Genomic DNA, 26,926 nt, shown 5'->3' with positions numbered 1-26,926 from the left:
CCTCTCCGACAATCGGAGTGACAAATCCTAATCTCGAAATATGCCAACCCAACATCTACCTTTGGAGACACCTGTAATGCTCCTTTATAATCACCTAGTTACGTTGTGACGTTTGGTAGCACCCAAAGTGTTCCTCCGGCAAATGGGAGTTGCATAATCTCATAGTCATAGGAACATGTATAAGTCATGAAGAAAGCAATAGCAACATACTAAACGATCGGGTGCTAAGCTAATAGAATGGGTCATGTCAATCAGATCATTCAACTAATGATGTGACCTCGTTAATCAAATAACAACACTTTGTTCATGGTTAGGAAACATAACCATCTTTGATTAACGAGCTAGTCAAGTAGAGGCATACTAGTGACACTAAGTTTGTCTATGTATTCACACATGTATTATGTTTCCGGTTAATACAATTCTAGCATGAATAATAAACATTTATCATGATATAAGGAAAAAAATAATAACTTTATTATTGCCTCTAGGGCATATTTCCTTCACTCGTCACGTCCGGGATCTCATCCGGGACTCCGAGAAACCTTCGGTAACCACATACTATTTCCCATAACAACTCTAACGTCACCGAACCTTAAGTGTGTAGACCCTACGGGTTCGGGAACCATGCAGACATGACCGAGACATCTCTCCGGCCAATAACCAATAGCGGGATCTGGATACCCATATTGGCTCCCACATGTTCCACAATGTTCTCGTCGGATGAACCACGATGTCGGGGATTCAATCAATCTCGTATACAATTCCCTTTGTCTATCGGTATGTTACTTGCCCGAGATTCGATCGTCGGTATCCCCATACCTCGTTCAATCTCGTTACCGACAAGTCTCTTTACTCGTACCATAACGCATGATCCCGTGACCAACTCCTTAGTCATAATGAGCTCATTATGATGATGCATTACCGAGTGGGCCCAGAGATACCTCTCCGTCATACGGAGTGACAAATCCTAGTCTCGATTCGTGCCAACCCAACAGACACTTTCAAAGATACCTGTAGTGCACCTTTATAGCCACCCAGTTATGTTGTGACGTTTGGTACACCCAAAGCATTCCTACACTATCTGGGAGTTGCACAATCTCATGGTCTAAGGAAATGATACTTGACATTAGAAAAGCTTTAGCAAACGAACTTCACGATCTTGTGCTACACTTAAGATTGGGTCTTGTCCATCACATCATTCTCCTAATGATGTGATCCCGTTATCAATGACATCCAATGTCCATGGTCAGGAAACCATAACCATCTATTGATCAATGAGCTAGTCAACTAGAGGCTTACTAGGGACATGTTGTGGTCTATGTATTCACACATGTATTACGGTTTCCAGTTAATACAATTATAGCATGAATAATAGACAATTATCATGAACAAGGAAATACAATAATAACCATTTTATTATTGCCTCTAGGGCATATTTCCAACAGTTCACTCTCTCACTAGTATCTCCATGATGGGTGGATGCTTGCTTGTCGTCGAGCACTTGGCTTGGTGACATTGGTCGAAGCACATATTCCTTGCCCTTCATCTTGAAGCTATAGTGGTTGGTTCTTCCGTTGTGGATGACTCTACGGTCATATTGCCACGGTCGTCCTAAAAGAAGATGGCACGCGGTCATAGGAACTACATCACACTCCAAGGTGTCCTCGTAGGCGCCAATCTTGAAAGAAACTTGCACCATATGCTCCACTTGCATAGTGCCGGAGTCGCTTAGCCATTGCACCTTGTAGGGACGAGGGTGCTTCTTCTTAACCAATTGCAGCTTGGAATATAGCTCTTCACTTGCCAAGTTGTGACAACTTCCTCCGTCGATGATGACCTTCACGGACCGCCCGTTAATGCCGGCCTTGGTGTGGAAGATGTGGGATCGTTGGTCTTCATCTTGGTGTTGTTGGAGCGTTAAGACCTTGGAAACCACGAGAGAGGGACTTGAATCGTTGTCACAAAACACTTGATCATCTTCATCTTCGTTCACGCGTCGGTGCATGGCTACGTGCTCAAGGGCTTCCATTTCTTCTTCACTCACCGAGTCATATGTGCCATCATCGTTGAAGATCATTGTCCGCTTGTTGGTGCATTCGAAGGACTTGTGTCCTCGGCTACCACATGTGAAGCACTTGAAAGAACTTGTCTTGACGGGGTCATTCGGTGGCGCCGAAGATGAGGGAGTCTTGGATTTGTAGGTGCTTGCCGGAGGACGAGTCGAGGAAGGCGTAGCTTGCTTGGAACTTGACTTGTCGCCGATACTTGGTGATGCTCTAGTGGAGGTAGGAGTTCCCGAAGTCGCGGGAGCTTGAGAGTAGGAGCCGTAGGTCTTGGACGAGTACTTGGCGTATTTGAAATCATCTTGCACTTGTCGCTCGGCCTTGGTTGCTTGATGAACTAGCTCAAGAAGGTTGGAGTATGAGTCGGCAATCCGCTTGACTGGGTGGTTGAGGACGTTCAAGAAGCGTGCCATTGTTTGCTCGTCGTCTTCCTTGACATTGGCTCGTATCATGGCAATACCCATTTCTTGGTAGTACTCTTCCACCGTCTTCGTGCCTTGCTTGAGGATTTGCAACTTCTTGAAGAGATCACGGGTGTAGTGTGTAGGCACGAATCGAGCTCTCATGACATCCTTCATTTCCATCCAAGTTATGATTGGTGGTTCTCCTCTTGTTTGTCGTCGCTCAATCACTTGTTCTCACCAAATGAGGACGTAGTCTTGAAACTCGAGGGAGGCCATGGCGATCTTCTTTTCCTCATCGTAGTTGTGAAGACGGAATATCTTGTCCACCCTTCAAGGCCCTTGAGAGATACTCTTCGGGATCATTGCTTCCGGAGAACTTGGGCATGGTGAACTTGACCTTGCCGTAGCGGAGTTCTTCATCATAGTGGCGGTTTTGATGTTGCTCTTGATGAGGGGGAAGGTCCTCGAATGCTCGTTCCTCGTGATGTCGCTCTTGTTGTGGAGGAGGATGAGGCATGTGCGCTTGGTTTCTTCTTTCTTGTTGCTCTTCTTGTCAAGCGGCTTCTTCTTGTCGTGCTTGGTGAAGTGCATCTTCCTGTTCACGGACTTGACGGTTGCGCTCTTCGGCGGCTCTAGTGGCCTCGTTGAGTGAGCGTTGAGCTTCGAGTGCTTGAGCTTCACGTTCGCGGGCTTGTGCTTGACGCCGCTCTTGTGCTTGTCGAATTGCATCATCGTCTTGAGATGGTTGACGTTGCACTTGCGGAGGTATTTGCTCTTGCTCCATTTCTTCTTGCGCTTGTTGTCGCGCCCTTTCACGTGCTCGGACTCGGTCTTGTAAGCCATTGTCATGGAATGGATTTTCTTGAGCTTGGCGATCTTGAGGAGCTTGACGTCGAGGGATGTGAGCTCGGGAAGGACGTGTATCATAGGAGGAGTAGTTTGAAGATTGCCGACTTGAGCGGCGGCTTGAGTGGCGCCGTCTTGTTGATGAGGATGAGGAAGACGGGCGCCGCACGATCATGTTGCTGAGTTCCTCCATTTGTGTAGTGAACTTTTCGTCGATGTAGTCGCGGTTCCTTGTTTCCGATTAGCGAAGGTCGGAGGCAAGTTGCTCCAAGCATTCACCTAATGCTTCGCTTTCTTGATGTAGAGCTCGTTGCGCGATGAAGAAGTGGTTCTTGGTGACGTAGCCGGGATCAACACCTTGCTCCTCGAAAAGCGGGTTCGACGACGAACTTGGCCTATCCATCATAACCAAGTGGGGTGAGTAGGAAAATGAGAGAACAATACCGAAGTTGCCTTTTCTGAGGATTGAGGATGTAACAAGTGTCACTCAATGTAATGCCACAATAGTAGAATTGGAACTGGGTTTGTTGCTCACACCTACAAGTAAAAGGCTTATGGAGTAGCTTGGTTAGGATGGTGGCAAAATTTCAAGCAAATGTTAGTCAAGATATCGATAAGGTTGAGAAGGTTCACAAAAATGCAAGTAAAGCAAATAGATCAAACCCAAGGATATCACTAGGAACACACACACGGAAGATAGATGGGATACGCACAACCAAGGGGTGAGCTCAAAATGTGCAACCACGGAAAATGCTCTTGTTGTGCGAATGCTAGAGATACGCTAGCTCGATTGCTCAAATGGGCAAGATACGCATGTGCACCAACCTATAAGAGAAACGTGACGTCTTCAATCCCAACTATGCTATGTATGCGGTGACCAAGATGATATGAGTATGCAAAATGGCTCAATGCTATTGCTTGCAAGATCTTTGTTTCTCCTATTTTGCTTAAAAGCTTTTCTTTCTTTCTTTTTTCTATGCTTGATGCTCGAGCCAAGTATGATATGAGACAAGTATGTAAGATATGCACGGGAGAGACTTATGGCACTAAGATGATAACAAGATCACTATGGTGCACAATAACGTGGCCCGACAATTCTCAACTTGCTAGTCTCGATGGGTAAGCAACGCAAAATGTCTCGGGCTATCAATGCAAAAGCAAGGGTAAGAAGTAAGTGTCGTTGAGGTTACCTTCCTTTCTTATGGTTAGCGGTGAAGATGACTCCGAGGTGATGATAAAAGGCGACGATGCTGATGTCACACGCTCCTAAGTAGCCGAAACACCTTAGGAAACGGAAACCGCAACTCAACATCGGTCAAATATGGAAGGTGGGTGTTTTATGATGAATTTGTATGGAGACTAATGGTGGTGGTAATGATATACGTGGATGGGGGATGTCAAGAGCTACTCAACAAGCTAAAGAACGTCAAAATCGGACTCCGGATGTGGAAGATATGACCGAAACAAGAAATCAGCCGGAGCAGTTTTTGAACTAGCGAATAGTCCGGTCCTGGGTAGCGGACAGTCCAGTCTTCATCCGAAAACCTTCTGATTCGAGCGGACAGTCCGGTATTGGGGAGCGGACAGTCCAGTCTGTGAGTGATTTGCTCCTTGTGCGAGCGGACAGTCCGATATGGGGGTCCGGACAGTCCGGTGCGGGTTCGGAAGGCATGTAATTGATTTTTTTAGGCGGAAATGGATGATTTTGGGTCAAAATTGAGGAGATTTCGTGGATGGAAGGGTGGGGATTGTTGGGTAGGGCTAGATCCACTTGCCAAACATCAAATTCATGGACCAAAACAACCAAATCTCACAAGATCCAACAAATTGCAAGAATTTTTTTTGGGGGGGGGGGGGCTATTTTTGTGGGGATTTTCAAATTTGGACGAAAAACAATAAAATCAAGCTAGCAAATGGGGGGATGGGACTCCAAGATGTGAATCAACCTGGCTCATGATACCAAGATGTTGTAGGGTGAAGCCCTAGAGGGGATCTTTTCACACTTGGAGGGGGAAAGAGGAAGAACACTCAAGAACACAAGGCACAAATCACTCAAACAAATCCCAATATCACATCCACTAGGGTAGCATACATGAGATCCACAAGATTACATGAACAATTCAAGGAAAATAGCACTAGGATAAGGTTCTTCCTATTAGGTGAGGTCTTGCATCCAAGAGGAGGGCTTGATCTCCAAGAGGAGGTCTAGATCTCCTAGAGGAGGAAGATGAGCAAAGCCCTCTTTTGTGTTATGAATACTTTGCCAACCCTAAAAACTGAGAGAAGCATGAAATATACAGTCTAGGGGCGAAAGGGTATGGGCCTCGGAGGTTACACGAGCTTTTTAGCCCAATTCGTAGCGAAACTGGGCCTACCGGATAGTCCGGTGAGTACAGATGTATTTTCGGGTGCCACCGGACTGTCCGCTGTGGGGACTAGACTGTCCGGTAGTGCAATTTCTGTGTGACCGGACTGTTTGTGGGGACCGAACTGTCTGGTAGTGCAATTTCTGTACGCTCCATTTTCTTCATCTGGACACTTCTGGTCAACTCTTGGGTCTTGGGGTCCTTCTCTTAGGCCTTGGGGGTACTCCATAACCTCTTGTCGGAATTCGTCCTCATACCTAATGAAACATAGCATATTTTGGTGAGGTAGCAACCAAGTTCCATTCATGTCCATATCTATCTCAAGTAGGAGTGAGTTCACCTTGGTTTCAATGGTGTGTGCTCGAGCTCTTGTCATAGATCCACTTGGTGCTTGCGGTGGTGATGGAGTGTCCGTGTGGGTGGACGAGCAATGCTCCACATAACACTTCAATTACTTTTACTCCCGTTGAAAGCCTAGCCAATTTGTTATCAATCACCAAAAGGGGGGAGATTGTGAGTGCATCAAGCGCCCCCTTAGTGGATTTGGAGTATTAAAAACAAATAGGTTGAGGAACTAATGTGTTTGTGAGTATACATAGGAGATAGAGTCCTTGATGATTTGGTTTAACACATGGAAGTCGACCCCTAAAAATGGATTTCTTCAAGTGAAGAATTTGGTGATGAAAATGGTACGGCGTTTGAAAAAATTGATGCGAAGACTTTGAAGCTTGAAGACTTCTATTTTCGTAGTTTCTTTTCTTCTTATTTGAGTCATAGGAAAAACCGTACAGTTAAAGGGGGTCTAGGTGAAACATATTTCACATTTCTAAACTGATGCTCAAACTTATACACACAAAAGCCTCTTCGAGTGAAGCCTTTGGAAATCTCCGGATCAGCTGACGCATTTGCTAGTTATAGTGGCAAAGTTCATCTGGTCGCTGGCGAATTTGGTCAGGCTGAGGAGTTAGGAGTTTGCTAGTGCGATCTGCCTACCGTGAGGAAATTGAGTGCCCCGACGAATTTGAGAGTTCAAATTCCGACTGTTGTTGCGCCGCGGGCCAGTTGTCGAGTGGATCCTTATCCTGACAACGGTCGAATCTGAGAAGGGCATTTATGACAATTCATGTCGGGTTGCCCCTGGCAATAAATAGCCGCCCCCACAACCACTTGTTGGTTGGCTACTCCAAGAGAACCTGACCCTTGTCATTTGAGAGCAACCCATCCTCTGACGACTTTGAGAGAATTCTAGGTGAGGAAAAATCCAGAGCCAAAGTGATTTAGCATCAGTAAAGAGATTGATCTGTGTGATCCGACACCCGTTACCTTTGAAGACTGTCATTCTTCCAGACGGTTAGGCGTCAAGTTCTGAGTACACCAAGAGTCATTGTGGTGTGCCGGTGAACAAGCATGTGAAGGTTTTGAAAGTATACCTTGAAGACTTACCATAAGTGATTGGGCGAGGACTAAGTGACTTTAGCTCAAGAGGAATATGGTGAGGACTGTGTGTCCTCTGAGTTGCGACTCAGCCGCCTCAACTAAACGTACAATTGATACAACAACCGGAACTAGTCTACCAAATTGCATTGTCTTCACCGAGCCAACCTGGTTTCAAATTCCTCACCCCCCTTACATTATTTCGCTGCTGAAGAATTTGTGATATATCCTCTGACGAATTTGAACTGAAGAATTTCATCATGCTATCTTTCATTTCCTTAGTTCATATTCTTCATGCTTGTATGATTGTATGATTGCATGTTCTTCACTATAACATATCCTGACTGCATATACTCTCGATTTTGTGATGACTTAGTTTCCCTTGTATTTCTAGTTCTCCACTCCGATCTTCATCAAATTCTTCAAAGTTTGACGAAGTTCTAAAAGTCTTCCATTTACCCCCCTCTGGGAGATAACATGCGCTTTCAGAGAGCACCTCGTTACATGTACATTTTTTTTGTGAAAATGATCCAGCAGGAAAGTGGGCACGTATATAAAAAGAAGATCTATTATCAAAGTTCAGCGAAAGTACAAAGCATCTCGAACATAATAAAAATTATATTGTGATTTCAAGACCTTCAAACAACCACTAATGCCACCAGAGCGAGCCGCCGACACGCCGCTGTCGCCGACCTCGTCGATGACAGCCAGAAAGTCTTCGTGCACGTGCCCATAAGGACCAGCACCCTAGAGCCGCAGTTGTCGTCGTTGAACCCTTACATAGATCTAAAGTACGTGACACCAAATCTCGCCACAAGACGAGAAACCCTAACCTCACCGTCGCAAAGAGACGATGGGAATCTACGCCGAAACTCCATCGACTATGTCCACATAGACGTTCTCGAGGAGGATCAGGACCCGAAAGACAAACTCGAAGAAGTAGCGCCGCCATTCGCCTGAGCACTGCACCTGCGAGGACTAAAAAACTCTAACCTAAACTACTAAACGGACTGGAGGCACCGGGATTCCCCTCCCGCCACAGTCCGACGGAGCGGCAAGTAGATGGAAGGCGAATCCACGGACTCGACGGTGAAGTTTGGAGAGAAGAGTTTGCCCTAGTTGCCTAGGTTTAGGGAAGCAAAAACAAGAAAAAGTCCGACACTAATATTATCACCCGCACATTTCTCCCGTTGCACATATAGTTGATGATTTAATAAGAAAGAGTCCCCTCCACATATATATGAGTCAATTTACTTTCTGTATCTGTGTGTGATTAATTACAACACCGCTTCCGCTCCGCAACCCTGAACTGAATTCGCCCGCAAAAGTTGCGGAACACATTTATTCCGGCAAAAGAAAAAAAAATAGGCCGACCGGTGAACCGCCGACTGTCCGGCAGCCGGCCAACCGGGACTTGCCGCAACTGCATCACGGGCACTGCAACACGTCGGCACCGCTTCCCCCGCTAGCAAGTCAAAACAGTGGCCCACTCGCAGCGACCGCGGCAGGCAGGTCAGAGAGCGTGCGTGAGCCAGCCGCACCGAGCAACGCATGCGCCGAACGTAAATAAACTGTCAGAAATGCCCCTGCTCCCCCGTCCCCTCCCCTCCTCCTCCACCCAGCAGCGCAAGCCCGCATCCCAATCCCCCCATCCCATCTCCCCCCTCGACCTCGCGCGCCGTCTCTGCCGCGATCCCTCCCCCCTCACTCCGCCCCAAATCGCCGTTTTTTTCCTCCCCCCACCCCCACCACCCCGCCTCGGATCGCGCCCGAACCCCTCGCCCTCCGACCCCACCGCCCAAACCCCCAATTCTCGCGCCGGCCCTGCGCGCAATCGGCCCCGATCCCGGCTCGAATTCGACCGCGCCGAGGCCTGCCGTCTCCGGCGTGCGTCTCCCCTCCACAGGCGCGGGTTCGGCGCGGGCTCGGGCGGGCGGCCCGGACGGAGCCCCCGCGGATCTAGGGTTTCGGAGCCAGCTAGGGTTTACCGCCGGCGGAGTCGATCCGGTGATGGTGCGGCGCGGCGCCGGCGGCCGGCGAGGAGGGGTCGATGCGGGGCCATGCGCGGCGGTGAGCGGCTTCTCGTCCGGCACATGTGGCCGGCAGCTCGCGTAGAGGCAGCAGCTCCAGCACCGGCGCACGGACCTTCTCCTCCTACTCCTCCTTCCGGCTCGTGTGCCCTTCCACCGCCGACAGCCTCCCACCCACCGGTGCCGGCGACTCCCCCAGCCACGCCGCGGAAGCAGCAGCAGCAGCAGCAGGTCGTCCGTTCTCCCCCGCCGGTGTCACCTGACTTCTTCGTAAAGGTGCCTCATCTGATGGGAATACGTTTTGGAATTTGCCAGTATCGTAATTGTTGTTCTGCTTCTGCTTGATTTTTTTCACTCTATATACTGTAACTGGAGATTGCTTTGCTCGTTAAGGAAACCATGTGTTGATAAAACTCGAGTGGTATCTGTTGAATTGGATGCACCTGACAGGTTCACCCAAAAGCTCAAGGCGAAGTCGATCAATATATTTCAACACTCCCTCTCAGATTGTAGGCCATAACTATTTTATCCATAGTGCATCCACGAGACTTCTTGTCTCGGATACTTAGTGAACTGAATTCACCTACCATTTCACCCTAAGGTTCAAGCTGAGGGGGGAGGGTGGTCAATATAATTCAGCAATATCGTATTTGTTGTTCTGCATCTGCTTGAAAATTATCATCTGTATACTGTAACTAGACTGCTTCCTCTTGGACCATAGGGAATTAGAGATAGTGGTCTCCAACATGTAAGGAAATCATGTGCTGTCTAAACTTGAGTTGCATCTATTTGAATGGCATGCACTGAACATTCCAACCCAAAAGTTTGAGCTGAGGGGGAAAGCTGGTCAATATATTTCGACACTCCCATCAGGTCTAGGTTCTTTTATACCTTAACTTGGGACCTATGTGGCCTGCAGGTCTTGATCTTAAGACCTTTTTCTCTCTGATGCTGTATTAAATTGCACGCACTGGCCAGCTCACCCAAAAGCTCAAGCTGATTGGAAAGCTGGTTATTTGAACAGTGTGCTAGCACGAGGTGCTAACATGCTAATAGCTGCCTTGGCGTGCATGTTAAAACTTACTTTGAGCATATAATTTGCTGTTGGTATAGGAAGTGATAAAATGCTGTTTAAGGCATTTTAGAAACATTACGTTGGTTATTGGTGTGGATATACGGGTTTCATGGTAAGCCATGCCTTGCTTATGCTGGATTGCCACAAAGATGTGATTTACCTGCTGTTTGCACATCTTTAATTATTGTTTGTTTTGCTGATGCATTACATACTAGGAAATTCCTAAATAGTTGCTGATTATTGAGCTTATATATATTCTAAAGTAGGAAAAAAAAAGAAAAAAAAGGAGACCAGACCTAAAACGTGGGTATATTGAAATCTCCTTCTGCTGTTTACCCTGGCTGTTGTGCTCCGTGATGCATTATAAGTTTATAATTTTCCTTTTGAGAAGAAAGTTTTTCTAGGTTTGTATATGCTGGTTATTGTTGCAGATCGACAAGTCTGGCAAAAAAGAACTCACTTGCCCAAGCTGTACAGATAGGACATTTTACTTGGTGGCCGTCTTCAAACTGTTTGTTGGGTCCATCACTTAATGTTCATTAGCTTCGTCTGAATTACAATAAATGTTATTACACCTCACTTCTGAGGAAATAATCTAAATCATGGTGTTGCTGTGGTCTATTGTGAAATAACATCCAGAAAATATAACGGAGGTCGTAATGGTGTGATTAGATCTTGAACATGGTCTATGCTTTCTGATCTCGCTAAAGGATATTTTGGCTGTTCTACAGATTTACACCAAGAAGATAACTTGATTAGGTAGAGATTTTGTGGTTTAGCAGCTTGGATATGCCAAATTGCAGTTTTTTTCTGAGATATTCTTATTTGGCCCTTTCCTAAAATGTTCTTCCTGATTTGGCCCAAAAAATCATTTCCTACCTAATGTGACACTAGGTTCTCTATATGACATTTTTGTCCATTTTGCCCACTAGCAGTGTTAAGTGAGTAAGTGAAAAGACATTTTTGCCCCTCATGTAGATAGCTCAAGTAAATGTGCAGTTCTCCGATTATCCTGAACTCATTAGTTATTAGGCAAATAGCGGGCTACCCACTTGCTAGCCCTACACAACGTAGTTTGAACTCCGGTGAACGCGCGGGCACGTTGGCGATGACTTGGGAGCGTGCGGCAGCGGCAACAACAGAGGAGGGGTCGTGCGAGGTCGGGGAGCTTGGCAGCCCGAGAACAAGGTAGTGGCGATAGACGACAGCTGCGATGGGAATCAACTATAGAGGGAGAGGCTAAGCAGTGCAAAAGCAGCCGGCGGAGATGTGTCTTGTAGGGGTGAAGGCTCGAGGATGTGAGGCTTAGAGGGGGCGGCGCCGGCAGCTTCGGAGGAGCACCAGGCAAGGAGATCGTGGTGTGGCGGCGCTCCACCGGAAGCGGAGAAGATGAATGTAGTGATGGCGGTAGAGGGCTTCCCAGGTCTATGCGAAGCTAGATGACAAGGTTTGTAGGTTGGCCACGTAAGCGACAGACGATGACAGAGATGGCGTGTGCTGTGGGCATCGAGTCTCAGGCCACCCAGGCTTGATTCCTTCGGTTATCATCGTCAAAACAACTAGGCGGCCTCAACGGGCAATGTTTTGCGGCGAGGGAAAGGTCGTCAGGAGGTGTAGGATGATGTTGAAGGCTCTGGAGGAGCCCTTGGGTCCTCGGGCTGGTTGTCCGGGCTGGCTAGGAGTGCATGTGGTAGCTGAGAAACTCCTCCCACCCTGGCCATTGAGAAGCCGTAGGTTGCTTCACTGTTGGCTAGCCATCAAATCAGTGTCCCGTCCTATGTTTGCGTGTGTGCGCTTATGTGTTTCGCGGTGTAGTGCTAGTCCAGATCGATCAGTCTGGCTGGTGGTAATTAGTGCAGTCCTAGTCTAGATCAATCAATCTAGTTGGCGGTAAATAGTTTGATACATACGTAAGCTAGCCTCCTAGAAAATACATCCACCTGCTTTCTTCTGATGACTCATTCGTTGCTTCGTGTACTTGCGCATATCTTCGTACACCTGCATGTACTTTGGCCAACAACATCGGCCAACAAGGTCTCCAGACAGCGGGGCGAGCAGCGGCAGTCGGGACCTATGTTAACATCTCTCCTACATTTTTTTTTACTTTTTGGTTCCTATTTTAATTGAGCCAAACAGTTTTTTGTCGTTTTTTCAACACGAGGGGCAAGAACGGCCAACAAGGTCGCCAGATGGGCGAGCAGCGGCAGTCGGGACCTATGCTAATATCTCTCCTGCATTTTTTCTTTTTGGTTTCTATTTTATATTGGTCCAAACAGTTTCTTGTCGTTTTTTCAACACGAGGGGCAAAAACGGCCAACAACGTCGCCAGACAATGGGGCTAGCAGCGACAATCAGGACCTGTGTTAACATCTCTCATGCATCTTTTTTTTCCTATTTTATATTAGTCCAAACAGTTTTTTGTCATTTTTATCATGAGGGTCAAAAGTGTCTTTTCATGGCCCACTTAACGCCATTAATGTGGTAAATGGACGGAAATGTCATATAAGGAACAAAATTTACGCCTATATCAAATTGGGAAAACAATATTTTTTGGGGGCCAAATAGGGATCTCTCTTTCTTAACAATGAAGCTCGATTATGCTTCTTCACTCAATGATTTTGAAGTATTAGAGTATGGTCATGTGCTTGCAGTTCTGTTGGTACATGAAGAATATTTTGTTTCCTCAGGAGAATAATAATAGTTTAATTATTTCAGGACGGACGGGAGATTCGAGTTGGCGACTGTGCTCTTTTTCGTGCTATTGATGTTCCTCCTTTCGTTGGATTGATACGTTGGATTGAGAAGCAGGAAGAAAGCAATCCCAAGTTACGTGTAAGTTGGCTATATAGACCTGCTGACGTCAGGCTCAACAAGGGGATACAACTGAACGCTGCCCCAAACGAGGTCTTCTACTCTTTCCACCAAGACGAGACATCTGCTGTTTCACTGCTCCATCCTTGTAAAGTTGCCTTTTTACATAAAGGTGCTGAGCTGTCATCTGGGATTTCTTCATTTGTATGTCGGCGTGTGTATGATATTGACAACAAGTGTTTATGGTGGCTTACCGACAGAGATTATATTAATGTAAGTTCTACAGTTACCTTCGTTTATTCTGTCTATTATATTGTCGGTTAATGTGTGCAACTTTTGTCCAGGAACGGCAGGAAGAAGTAAATCGGCTCCTAGACAGAACGAGGCTAGAAATGCATGGTGCAGTGCGGTCAGGTGGGCACTCACCAAAACGGCCAAATGTTCTGTCAGCTTCCCAGCAATTGAAGGCTTGTTCAGACGGTGCTCAAAATTGTGGCCCATCTAAAGGGAAGAAGAGGGACAGAGGTGAGCAAGGAATTGAACCAGCTAAGCGAGATAGTGATTGTCCTCCTAAGGTTGATGACGGTGAACCTGGAAATGTTAAGGGGGACAATATGAAGTCTGAAATTGCAGAGATGACAGAAAAGGATGGACTTCCTCATGCTGAAGCTGTCGACAAGCTAGTTCAATTCATGCAACTTGATCAAATTGAGCGGAAAATGGACCTTGCCGGCCGAGTAAGGCTTGCTGATATTATTGCAGCCACAGAAAGTCCTGATTGCCTTAGCAGATTTATGCAACTAAGGGGCCTTCCGGTCTTGAATGATTGGCTTCAAGAAACTCACAAAGGGAAGTCTGGTGAAGGGGGTAGTCCTAAAGAAACTGATAAGCCTACTGAAGAACTTATCCTGGCCCTGCTTCGTGCACTAGCGAAATTGCCTATCAGTCTGATTGCCTTACAAAGCTGCAGTATTGGGAAATCTGTCAATCATCTGCGCAGCTATAAAAATCCGGAGATACAGAGGAAGGCTAGGTATCTTGTTGATAGCTGGAAGAAGCGTGTTGATGCTGAAATGAAGTCGTCTGATGCAAAACCTGTAGTGTCAGGTCAAGCTGTTTCCTGGTCAGGAAAAGTGGGGTTCCCGGAAATTTCTAGTGCTGGAATAGGACGAAGTGACTCAAGTGAGCCCAGTCCGAAAAGTGCAGGGTTTCATCTTTCTTCACCAAAGGCTTTGAGTGCTACATCTGGTGCTGCTGATGCTGTTGCAAAGTCAAATCCTTTCACATCTGGCTCTTCAAAATTACAACACATGCAACCAGCAAATGCTGCAGCCAACTTAAAGGACTCACCATGCAAATCAGCTGCTGGGACTTGTGGCCCTGATTTTCCTACAGTGAAAGAGGAGAAAAGTTGCAGTTCAAGCCACTCATTGAATAACAGCCAGTCATGCTCTAGTGATCCTGGAAAAACAGTTGGTTCTTTGAAGGAGGATGCACGGAGCTCAACTGCTGTTTCAGCGAGTGCCAGTAAAATTTCTGCACGTGGCCATCGAAGGGCAAACAATGGGCTTCTTGGTTCTGGATTCCAGAAGGAAGCTGCTTTGGGAAGGTCCAGCCAAGGTGATCGTACTTTATTGCAAGAAAGATCATCACAGTCTGGCTTGGCATGTGAGAAAGGAGCGGACACACCTCACATCAACAATCAGAGATTGATTGTTCGGTTTCCAAAACCAAGTTGTAGCCCTGCTAGGAGCACAAGTGGGGGCTCTTGTGAGGAGCCATCAGTTTCAGGGAGTAGAGCTTCATCTCCTGTTCACGCAGATAAGCATGAACAGAATGATCGTAGGGTGAAAATGAAGGTTGAAAATTCTCAGGCTCATTTAGGTTCTGATGCTAATGCTCAGCCTGAGCGAAGCAATGATACTAAAAGAATTGCAGGTTCCGAGGAAGGTGATAAATCACCTTGTGGTATGCTGGATGGTGACTGTAGCAGGACTGCTGAAGAATCTGCTAAGGATACATGTGCATCACGAGTTGCATGCTCGGCAAATATGGATGAAAAAGACGTCTGCTTAGGTGAAACCAGAGTGCGGAACTCGTTCAGCCCTTTGAATGCTTTGATTGAAATCAAATACGCCGAAGGTAGTCATTCCATGCAAGCTGGAGATGATACAGCAATGAATCTTCTTGCTAGTGTTGCTGGAGAAGTATCTAAATCTGAATTGATGTCATCTGCTTCACCGACGAATTCGTCTGCAAATAAACATGGCTATGGAGGCCAGAATATTCAGAAGCTAAAAGTAGAGTGTGATGCAGGCCCATCACAGCACCTGGATCCATCAGATGATGTTGAGAAAGTCATCTCTGAGAAGGAAGACAAAAATGATGAGGAACGACGCTTGAGGAATTCTGGAACTTATTTATCATCCCATGACAAGAAGGGAACATCATCTACTAACCCGCCTCTACCTGGAATAGATTCTAAAGCTGTTGAATCTTCAGTTGATTTACTTGGTGGTGGTGATCAGAAGCCAAATGCCAGACAGCCAACTGATATTAAGATTGATGCAAAGTTCAATATCAGCATTGCTGATGCCGACACGGCATCAGGCAGTCAATGTAGTGTGGTTGCTCCAAATAGAACATTACTCCCCTCTGAGGAATCGTCTTTATGTGGTGCTGATAAACAAGGTCAAGGTTTATTGAAATCATCAGATCAGACACATCTTCATGGTCTACCAGATCGCCTCGAAACCATCAGATCTACTGATAACAGTGGCACTGGCAAATTGGATTCAAAGACTTCATTCTCATCTTTGGCTGTGGATATAAAAAATGCTGATGGTCTAGTGGTTTGCAATAAAGTGCTGAAAGAGCATGAGAAAAAAGAACAACCTGCGTCCACTTCAGCTGATGTTACCAAACCAGATGTATCAGTAGTGCCACTTGGTGCAGCGAATGGGATATCTGTGATTAAAGAATCAAAAGACTGTTCCAGTGAATCAAGTAGTCAAGCAAAACATCGGACTATCATGTCTCAGGATACCGAGCATACTGCAAGGCACAGTTCAAAGAAACCGAGTGATGAAGTGGGTGGGAAAGAGGACATTGTCTCATCAGATGAGGGTTCTTCTATGGCTAACACCAACTCAAATGGTACAGCTAAGCTTGACTTTGATTTGAATGAACTTGGGGACGAGGGGAATCACTCTGAGCCAGCTACCTCTACTGTTGTATGTTCTTCTGCAATTCATTTACCTGGTCTTTCTCCATTCGTCTCACCTATTTTAAGTGGTCTGCCGGCCCAAATAACAGTTGCTGCTCCAGCTAAAGGACCTTTTGTCCCTCCCGAGAACCTACTAAGAGTGAAGCCTGAGGCTGGGTGGAAAGGTGCAGCAGCTACAAGTGCATTTCGTCCTGCGGAGCCACGGAAGACTTTAGGGATGTTTCTAACTACACCTGGTAGTGCAGTGTCTGATGCTGCCGGGAGGCAATCTCGCCAAGCATTTGACATTGATCTAAATGTAGCAGATGACCAAGTTCTAGAGGAAGATATCTCACAGAGTTCTGCCCGGACAATTGGTTCTGAATCTGACAACCCTAGAAGTCGCAGTGGCCCTGTACGAAGTGCTGGCTTTGAACTTGACTTGAATATGGCCGGCGAAGTTGCAGAGAATAACCAATTTATCTCAAATGCTTCACACAGAGTTGAAGTCACATTGTTGCCATCAAGACCGTTACCAGAAGGTTTACCTAATACTGATACAAGTAGCTCGAGGAACTTCTTTGATCTCAATAACGGACCAAGCCTTGATGAAGCCAGTACAGAATCTGCACAAAGGACCCTGTCATCTAAAGGTGCTAGCAGCATACCATTCCTACCTCAAGTTGCTGGCCTTAGAATGAACAATACTGAAATTAGTAACATGTCACCATGGTATGCTTCTGCCAACCCAGGTGGTCCCGTAGCTATGCAGTCGTTTTTTCCTCCTAGAGAACAGTCTTACCCAATTGAAACAGCACCTGGAACCCAGAGGATCATTGCACCTACTGCAGACGGCGGCCAATTTGGAAGTGGTTCAGGCAGGCCTCCAGTTATTTCCACATCGCCAGCCATGGTCTTCCACCCTCCTGCATATCAATATGCAGGATTTCCTTTTGCTCCCGGTGTTCACCTTCAGTCAGCAGGGTTTCCAATTGGATCGGTGCCATATGGCAGTTCTGCACCAGCAGGAGTTACATATTTTCCAACCATTGCTCCATCATTTGCTGGGTCAACAGGCGCTTTACCTGCCCAGCATGCAAGGCAGTATGCAATAAACCTTCCTGAAGGTAGCAGCAGTGATGGACATGACAGTAACTGGAAATGGAGAAGACAAGGGCTTGATCTTAATTCTGGCCCTGGAAGTATAGATATAGAAGGGAAAGACGAGCGAGTACCTCTATCGCTTAGGCAAAATTTGATCACACCGCCACAAGCGTTTGTGGAGGAGCAAGCAAGAATGTTACAAATGGCGGGTGTAGGAATAAAGAGGAAGGAACCCGAGGGCAGTTGGGATGCTGAAAGAGCATCATCATACAAACAACTATCATGGCAATAAGAACTTCAAGGAGTTCTCCTTGCAGCGACTTCAGAGTCTGGTGAGCTTGTATGTACCACAGTTCTGACTTCTAGTTAAATTCAGTCTCTCTCGCAGCTCCTTTTTCTTTTCTTGTTAAGCTGATTAATTAATGGTGCTTTTATTTGCAGGGGCGACTGAATGGGGTGTTGTATTGCACCCGTTTGGGCGTGGTGAGATATACAAGTCACATGGATTCATCTCCTTGATGATTTGAATTGCGAGAGGAACAAACCTTTGCTGTAATTGCTGTAAATGTTAGTCATATCCATACTTACCTGGAACAGTTTTGCTCAGCTTCAGCAGTTGCCTTGTTAGAGTTTCTGTACCTGCCAGGCTTGCTTCTATTTTACCCAGGAGGGTATGGCATTGGAGATGGAACGGTGATTTGTCCTCGGCATCTTCAAGCATCTGAAACCGCTGTAATTAGTTTCGGTCTGGTTGTTTTATGTTTTTTTTTCTGATAAAGTGTTTTCACATTGCTGAGGACATCAGCAGTTTAACATATGGTTTAGATGTGACATGTATTCCTGCTGGGAAGCGTTATAACCGTAGATGAGGAAGAAATAATTTGCCTTGATTGACGTTGTCTTCTGCATCAAGCTTGCCTGTTGGTTTCCGTGTGCTTTCAGCCTTGCAAATTTTCATATGTGCTGTGTTATTCCAGGTATAGTTTCATAATTTGTTGATTGTTCTTGCCTCATCTGGTCGTTGTTTGGGGTAAGTTTGCACGGTGCATGTTGTGGGTATGCCTCTTGATGTGTCCATGAATTTGCAGCTATCACTGTGTTAATCAAGATAAAATTTACTTCTGGGTGACAATGTGTGAAATTTTGAAGCCCGCACTTGAGATCTTGTAGTAGAATGTAAGATTATGTAAGATTAGAAATGGAATTATTGCATTTATAGAATTTACAATAATGCGATGGGAGAATGACGTGAATTCTAAATTTTTAACCCTTGAAATATCTCTGCTCTCTACTTACTCTTATAAAAGAACCAGTTGGTGATGTTGGTGTGTCTTTCATCCATTCTTTCTGACCATCCGATCTGCATACAAAGCATGTGAGACTTATGACATTTTTGGAAAATGACAGCCACTCTGCTCTACATTTAGATTCTAAAAAAAACCTCCGCTCTACATTTGTAGGAAACCCTTTAGTCTCTCTGGGCCATCACTAGCTCATCCATACATATACTTTGAGGAAAACCTAACATGTTTTTGGTGATATACATATATATCAAAAATAGGGTGATTTTCTTTTAAGTTTGTGAACACGTATTGATCTATTTTGGATCTGTTGCAATGCACGTGCACTGTGCTAGCACTAGAAGTAGGTGCGACCAACGTTGCATACGGGGAGGCGGTAAAATGAAACCCTTGGAATGTGGGCTCTTTATAATCGGGCTTGGCAAATTTGGCCCCTCAAATATTCACGGACGCATTGGTAAGTGTTCGGACGTATCCGTTTTAAGCCCTCATTTATGCATACATGCAGTCATGTCCCTCATTTTGTCTTTAAATTGTCCGATCACCATCATATGACGCGTGAGCGAGCCTTCATATTCGTCCCATAATTGGCTGGATACGAGGATTTACGAACAACTTGAACATATGGTATGAAGGGACCATGCTCTAATGTAGCTAGGACTGCATGAAAAATAACAAATCCTTCTGCTCAAACCTTAATCTACTTTCCTTTAGTTTTCTCTTTTTTACTTCCTCTCTTCTTTCCTTATAGGTTTCCGTTAGGTTTAATCTTTGGCCAACTTGCTTAGGATCCTCTAAAAAAATTTATTAGGGCACCTTCAATGCCAACTCTTAAACCGCCCACATCTGTTCGGACCGTGCTATTCGGACCGCGGAAACCATCCAACATGGTCCAGATGTACTTTCCCCTGCAAATCAGAGACAAATGCGGTGGGCTTTGCGGGAGTCCGGACAACTGCCACGCCCGCTTCTGACTGCCCTGTCCCACCCAAACCCCCTCCTTCCTCCCGCCCGACACCAGCCGCCGGCATTTATGCCGCTGTAGAGTGCGCTGCTCCACATTGAAGATGGCTCGGGCAAACGCGACCTCTTACTGCATTTGCCATTGAAGCGGTGCGTCGGCTGTCGTGGTCCTAAAACTGACAGTAGAATAGGGGGGTAGGAATGTAGAGGCAAGATCCTAGCTATGGAGGAGTTGTACACACGAGTTTACGAGTTCAGGCCCTTCTCGGAGGAAGTAACAGCCCTACGTCTCGGAGCCCTGAGACGGTCGACTGAATATATGTGTGTGAATTATAGAAAGTGCGAACCCCTGCCCCAGAGGAGGGGGGTGGCTTATATAGAGTGCGCCAGGACCCCAGCTCCCCTCCGTTACACAGGGTTCAATGTTCATAAAGGAGGGGCGTTACTGGTAACGTCTGCAGTAAAGTGTTATAAATGCCCATAAAGCTATGGTTTAAGTCTTGACCATTGCAGAGTGGAGAGTTTCTCATCTTCTGGTGGTCGAGTGTCTTCAAGGTGGTCGAGTGTCTTTAAGGAAGTCGAGTGACCACATCTTCATGGTCGAGTGGATGATGTTTTCTCTTCGACTGCTTCTGGTTCTTTGCAGAGATGTCTTTGGGGAGGGTATGTTGGACAGATCCATGACCCTACCCTAGGTACATAGCTTCATTATTAGCCCCCGAATGGATCAGGGTTTGAGTGGGGAAAGAGTTGGGAACACTTCCGACCCATTCTTTGTGCTACGAGTATATCTCATTCTGGAACAATGAGTTGAGGTGAGGACGTCGACTCCTTTCTCAGTCGCCTTGGTCCATTCTTGGTTTTTGTCGAGTGAATTTTCATGGTAGGATTCCGAATGATGATGTAGAGGATGTTTGTCTTCAGTCTGACAGGTTGTTCTGCTCTCCGCGGATCTCACGGGATTCGAATTTTGGGAAATGCGCCAGACGGGCGGAACCAAGGTTATTAGGACGGATTAGGCAAGTCTCCTCGATCCCCGCGCCACCTTTTTCGCCACGTATTGCGCACACGACTGTTGCGGGATTTGTTTAGAACGCCTGGGTCCACCAGTCAGTCACTCGGATGATGACCTTATAAAAGGCCTCGGACCAGGCCTCTGCCCCGTGCGCTCCCATTCTCTCTTCTTCTTCTCTCAACCTCTCCGCCACGCTCGCTTCCGCCCTCGTCGCCGGACCTTTACTCGAGCTCGACCCGCCGCCATGGGGAAGGAGAGGATGGTGGCGCTGGAACGCGCGAAGAAGGCGACAGCGAAGGCGAAGGGCAAGCGGACCAGCCGGGGCGGATCCTCGTCGAGATCCGGCCTGCCGGCGGGCTGGATCCAGGGCGACTGGATCCGCTCGACAATCACCCAGGACGACCTCGATGACTTGGTGGAGGGGGGACTGATCCCCCACAAGTCAGCACGGCTCCAGAGGAATGAAACCGAGCCGCAGCCGAGGGAGGGTGAGTGTGTTCTCCTCGCCACCCACGTAGATCGCGGATTCTCACTGCCTTCCCATCCTTTCTTCCGGGTTTTTTTGAACTTCTTTGGGGCTCAACTACACCATTTCACCCCAAACACCATAGTCTATCTGGCCGCTTTTTTTGTTGATGTGCGAAAACTTCTTGGGTTGTCGACCGCACTGGGCCTTTTCAAACACATCTTCACCTGCCGATCCCAGTCGGTCAAAAAGGCCAAGTCGAGTGACGAGAAGACACAAGTGATCCAGATGTGCGGGGGTCTGGGGATCCAGATGAGGAGCAAGAGTACTTTCCCAGCCATGATTATTCCCGACTCGGTCCGGGGCTAGCAGTCGACTTGGTTCTACTGCAAGGATCAGCCGACCCCGGGCCAGTCGACTGGACTTCCTCCTTTTTCTTTGGCTCGAGTGGAGAAGCCCGCCCCCTGAAGGTAGTTCCAGAAGAGAAGGCGCATGTCAAGGTGCTGGTCGAGCGGGTCGTCCAGCTTGTCTGCGATGGGGTGACCGGGATGGACCTGCTGGAGGTCTTTCTCGGTCGACGCATCCAACCTCTTCAGGCGCGCGATCATCTGATGTGGATGTACTCTGGGCTCGAGGATTCCACTCGGATCCACCCGGAGGACGTCAGCGAGGATACCTTGGAGAAGTGGTTGATGGGGATCACCAGCAACGAAGACAACCCCCGGGGGTCTAGGAGGGTGATTCCATTCGACAACTCGCACCAGCCGGAGCAGGTATAATTCTGTCTTGTCAAGTATCTTTTCGATTCACCGAGTGACATCTTGTTTATGGTCGATTGAATTTCCTTTGATCGTTGTCCTTTCAGGCCCTCATCGACATGTACTCAATGCCCAACGGAGTGCAGGATCAAGAGGTTGAGGAAGAAGGGAGTGGTGGCGAGAGCGGCGAGGAGCATTTGGAGGCCAAGGAAGACGAGAGAGCAACGAATCGACTGGTGACGAAGAAATCGACTCGCCTCCTCGCAGGGAGAGGAGATCCAAACAAGCCCACGACCCGGTGAGTGCTCCGGACTTAGTGGCCGCGCCGACTGGTCAATCTTCGAAGCGTCCTAGGATGTCTTCCCCGACGCCGACTGAAAAGGCTCCAAAGCAGTCCAAAGTTGCGCCGCCTCCAGCGCCGAAAGCGCCGAAAGCCACCTCCTCCAAGCCGCCAAAAGCTTTGCCCAGGATCAAAGTGACCGTTCCTACTATCTCCGGGTAACCATCTGACTTGTCCTTCTCGACGACTCAATTAACCGGACGTAATCGATTGAATGTGGGTCTTCGCAGTGCTGCTACGTCAGGAACCTCTTCTCTCCAATATCGGGACGAGGAAATGGAAGATGCAGTAACCTCCAACCCAGGTATAATCTCTTGCGATTTGATTCTTTGGTCGATTGCGTTCGAGTGGCTCACTTGGGGTCGAATGATCTGCCTTGCAGCTCCACCCAACGTCATCGATCTTCCAGATGACGACGAAAATGTGGCTCTTAAGCCCAGGAAAAGCAAGAAGGTAACCGCCGGTAGAATGTCTCGGCAAGAAACCACTACGACACCTCCCGTCCATCAACTTGAAGACGCGGGCAGGGCTTCTGTGACCTTCGTCGCACCTTTGTCGAGTGGGCCTCCCGCACCGTCGACTGCACATGTGATTCCTTCAGCTATCCAACTCCACGCCACGGAGCTCCAAGCCACCGCACATGGGTCGGCTGCCCACTTTTTCACTAGCTACCCCGTCCCGGACAACCAGTCGGAAGCGGCTGCGGAAGCCATCCGACAAGCTGACATGATGATGGAGCGGGTGAAGACAGTGCATGAGAACAGCCAGGCTGCCTACGACGCCAGCGCTGCTATTCGGGCCAATGTCCAGGTGAGTAAACTTGTTGGCTGTTTTTGCTCTATGAGGAAATGTTACTCGAAAAATCTTCGTCTACACAATCTCCTGTTGTTTGCGTCGAATTAGAGCACCCACTGGGTGTTTTGTTGATTTTGGTAGTTTCGCTCTTCTACTCAATCTGGGCGAATGGAATCAGAACCGGTGGGGGCACGATAAGTGCACCCACTGGGTGTAGTCCCCGAGACCGCGGTCGATTGCTGGCAGTCGACTGGGGTCTGAGTTCTTCTTTCCTTGCTTTTTTACTCCTTACACTCGACTCAGGCGGACCGGTCGAGTAGTTTCGTTCTTCCACTCAGTCTCGGCGAGTGGGATCTGAACTGGTGGGGGCACGCCAAGTGCACCCACTGGGTGTAGTCCCCGAGACCGCAGTCGACTGGGGTCTGAGCAGTTTTTTTTGAGTTGAGTCTTAGTCAGCGGGGGCACGCCAAGTGCATCCGCTGGGTGTAGCCCCTGAGACCGCAGTCGATTGTGTGCAGTCGGCTGAGGTCTAAGCGAACCTCTTTAGGCTTTATTCACTCGGAAGTAAACAACCTTTGGTCTTATCAACTGATCCGTCTTTTGCCTTCTGCATAAGTCTTGCACTCTTATTTCTAAGTTTGCTGAACTTGAGGACAAGCAGAGGCAACTCAACCTTGACTTGGAATTAGCCCAGCAGAACCTGAAGAAAGCTCAAGACGAAGCCGTTGGTATGGAAGGTAACTGACTGTCGACTGACTTTCAATATATTTCTTTGATCTCTTCTTTGATTCGATCGCTTCTTTTGCAGAGAAAATGAAGTTGGCTCTAGAGAAGAAGGACTCGGACCTCGCCACCGTGCAAAAAGCAGTTCAAGACAAAACTGCTCTCGCAGACCAGAAGCTTGCTTCAATCGGGACGCTGGAAGAAGAGGTGACCAAACTGAAATCTTATCTTAATGAAGCTAACCGCGAAGTGACTAGTCTGAAGAAGGACAAGGTCGCCCTGAATGAAAAGCTGGAGTCTGCGATCCGCAAGAGGAATGACACGGAAGCTTATCTAGGGACTCTTGCCAAGAAGCTTTATCTCACGCTGGAAGGTATTTCTTTTAATCCGACTGTGTTGATGCTTGCGATCGGATCTTGCTTGGTCGATTGACTATTTTTTGCTGCAGAATTCTGTCAAGACTTCGACGAGGAAACTGGAAGGGCCGAGACGGGTCTGGACCCTATCGCTTCTCCAGTCTGCGACGAAACTACAATGAACGTGCTCCGACTGGAGTCTCGTATCGCCAGCGCCATAAGCTACCTCGCGCGCCTGAAGGAGGTAGTCTCCCAAATCGACTCATCGCTTTGGCCGGGGGCAACGCTTCACAACGACTTGGAATCCTTGATGACTCGACTGAACGAGATCCCTGACCGAGTGCAAGAATGGAAGAAATCCTCCACCCGGTGTGGTGCTGATGTGGCGTTGTCCTTGGTGCGAGTCCATTGCAAGGAAGCTCGTGAAGACAAGCTGGCTGTGATCAAAGTTGCTAACACCAAAAAGCATGACTTCCAGTCCTTCATGGAGACTTTCATTGCTGCCGCCACTTGGATCGCTGATGGGATCGACCTGGACTCATTTGTGGCGCCTGCCAGCCCTCCTCCGGCTGAGTGAACAAACTTATGAAACTTGAATCTGCTTTAAATTTGTCTCGGAATGCCGAGTGACTGCTGTAACCGTTGAACTCCTTCGGGCTTGATGCCCTAGCACTTTTGATTTGCTGCTTGGAACTTTTAGGATTTATCTGAATTTGGTTTATCTCCGAATGTGCTTGTGTTTGCCTTCGAATGGACTTTGCTCACTGCTTGGAATAGTCTTTGTGCTGGAGACGCAGCTCTGAGGGGGCAGCTCCAGTCGACCCGCGCTTCGTCGTCCTCGCGGATAGGGATGGAGCGGACGTTGTATTTGCGTCGTAGCTCCGAAGGAGAAGGTTGCAGTCGACCTGCACCTCATCATCCTTGCGTATGGGGATGGAGCGGACGTTGTATTTGTGCCGTAGCTCCGAAGGAGAAGGTTACAGTCGACCTGCACCTCGTCGTCCTTGCGGATAGGGATGGAGCGGACGTTGTACTTGTGCCACAGCTCCGAAGGAGAAGGTTGCAGTCGACCTGCACCTCGTCATCCTTGCGGATAAGGATGGAGCGGACGTTGTACTTGTGCTGCAGCTCCGGAGGAGAAGGTTGCAGTCCACCTGCACATCGTCATCCTTGCGGATAGGGATGGAGCGGACGTTGTACTTGTGCCGCAGCTCCGAAGAAGAAGGTTGCAGCCGACCTGCACGTCGTCATCCTTGCGGATAGGGATATGTTTCAAACTTAGGCGAGTACTGGACTGCAGCTAAGTCTCCTAGCGAGAGAACTTAGGCGAGTGCTGGACTGCAGCTAAGCCCCCGAGTGGGAGGGTTGCTCTCCACTCGGTAGGATTTTTTCAAACCTAGGCGAGTACTGTACTGCAGCTAAATCTCCTAGTGGGAGAACCTAGGCGAGTGCTGGACTGCAGCTAAGCCCCCGAGTGGGAGGGTTGCTCTCCACTCGGTAGGATTTCTTCAAACTTAGGCGAGTACTGGACTGCAGCTAAGTCTCCTAGTGGGAGAACTTAGGCGAGTGCTGGACTGCAGCTAAGCCCCCGAGTGGGAGGGTTGTTCTCCACTCGGTAGGATCTTTTCAAACTTAGGCGAGTACTGGACTGCAGCTAAGTCTCCTAGTGGGAGAACTTAGGCGAGTGCTGGACTGCAGCTAAGCCCCCGAGTGGGAGGGTTGCTCTCCACTCGGTAGGATTTTTTCAAACTTAGGCGAGTGCTGGACTGCAGCTAAGTCTCCTAGTGGGAGAACTTAGGCGAGTGCTGGACTGCAGCTAAGCCCCCGAGTGGGAGGGTTGCTCTCCACTCGGTAGGATTTTTTCAAACTTAGGCGAGTGCTGGACTGCAGCTAAGTCTCCTAGTGGGAGAACTTAGGCGAGTGCTGGACTGCAGCTAAGCCCCCGAGTGGGAGGGTTGCTCTCCACTCGGTAGGATTTTTTCAAACTTAGGCGAGTGCTGGACTGCAGCTAAGTCTCCTAGTGGGAGAACTTAGGCGAGTGCTGGACTGCAGCTAAGCCCCCGAGTGGGAGGGTTGCTCTCCACTCGGTAGGATTTTTTCAAACTTAGGCGAGTGCTGGACTGCAGCTAAGTCTCCTAGTGGGAGAACTTAGGCGAGTGCTGGACTGCAGCTAAGCCCCCGAGTGGGAGGGTTGCTCTCCACTCGGTAGGATTTTTTCAAACTTAGGCGAGTACTGGACTGCAGCTAAGTCTCCTAGTGGGAGAACTTAGGCGAGTGCTGGACTGCAGCTAAGCCCCCGAGTGGGAGGGTTGCTCTCCACTCGGTAGGATTTTTTCAAACTTAGGCGAGTACTGGACTGCAGCTAAGTCTCCTAGTGGGAGAACTTAGGCGAGTGCTGGACTGCAGCTAAGCCCCCGAGTGGGAGGGTTGCTCTCCACTCGGTAGGATTTTCTTTCGAACTTAGGCGAAACGGATTCGCGACTAAGCCACCCACTGGGGGATTTCAGAAGTAAATAAGAACACAACAATCGAATGATAGGACCATAAGCTCTTGTCTTTGATAAACAAACTACAAAGGTGTTTCTTATTACATTTTATTCGAACGAGTGCTTAAGTATAAAAGGGGCGGAGCAGCTCCGCGTTCCAAGCCCGTGGCTCATCTTTCTGATGCTCAATACTGTAAAGATGGTATGCTCCGTTGTGGAGAACTTTGGTGATGATGAAGGGGCCCTCCCAAGTCGGGGCAAGCTTGTGTGGTTTCTGTTGATCCACTCGAAGAACTAGGTCTCCTTCTTGAAAGGCTCGACCTCTCACATTTCTGGCGTGGAATCGACGCAAGTCTTGCTGATAGATGGTCGACCGGATCAAGGC

The 26,926-nt window shown here is 47.9% G+C and overlaps 1 protein-coding gene across 2 annotated transcripts; it reads left to right on the top strand.

Moving 5' to 3' along the window:
* The first annotated feature begins 8,816 nt into the window (after positions 1–8,816).
* LOC123128394 (uncharacterized) lies at positions 8,817–18,228 on the top strand. Of its 2 annotated transcripts, none has more exons than XM_044548380.1 (4): positions 8,817–9,419; positions 12,934–13,302; positions 13,374–17,670; positions 17,780–18,228. In XM_044548380.1, exons 1-3 carry the CDS (start codon positions 9,174–9,176, stop codon positions 17,628–17,630), a joined length of 4,872 nt encoding a protein of 1,623 aa, XP_044404315.1. In that variant the 5' UTR covers positions 8,817–9,173; the 3' UTR covers positions 17,631–17,670; positions 17,780–18,228. The 2 variants fall into 2 exon arrangements, with proteins under 2 accessions (XP_044404315.1, XP_044404314.1); XM_044548379.1 differs by having other exon boundaries at positions 8,818–9,419; positions 13,374–17,678.
* The last annotated feature ends 8,698 nt before the right edge of the window (positions 18,229–26,926 follow it).

The sequence above is a fragment of the Triticum aestivum genome, chromosome 6A (assembly GCF_018294505.1).
Source record: "Triticum aestivum cultivar Chinese Spring chromosome 6A, IWGSC CS RefSeq v2.1, whole genome shotgun sequence".
Taxonomy (NCBI): Eukaryota; Viridiplantae; Streptophyta; class Magnoliopsida; order Poales; family Poaceae; genus Triticum; species Triticum aestivum.
The sequence above is the reverse complement of the archived record's forward strand: the minus strand, read 5'-3'. Positions and strand labels throughout refer to the sequence as shown.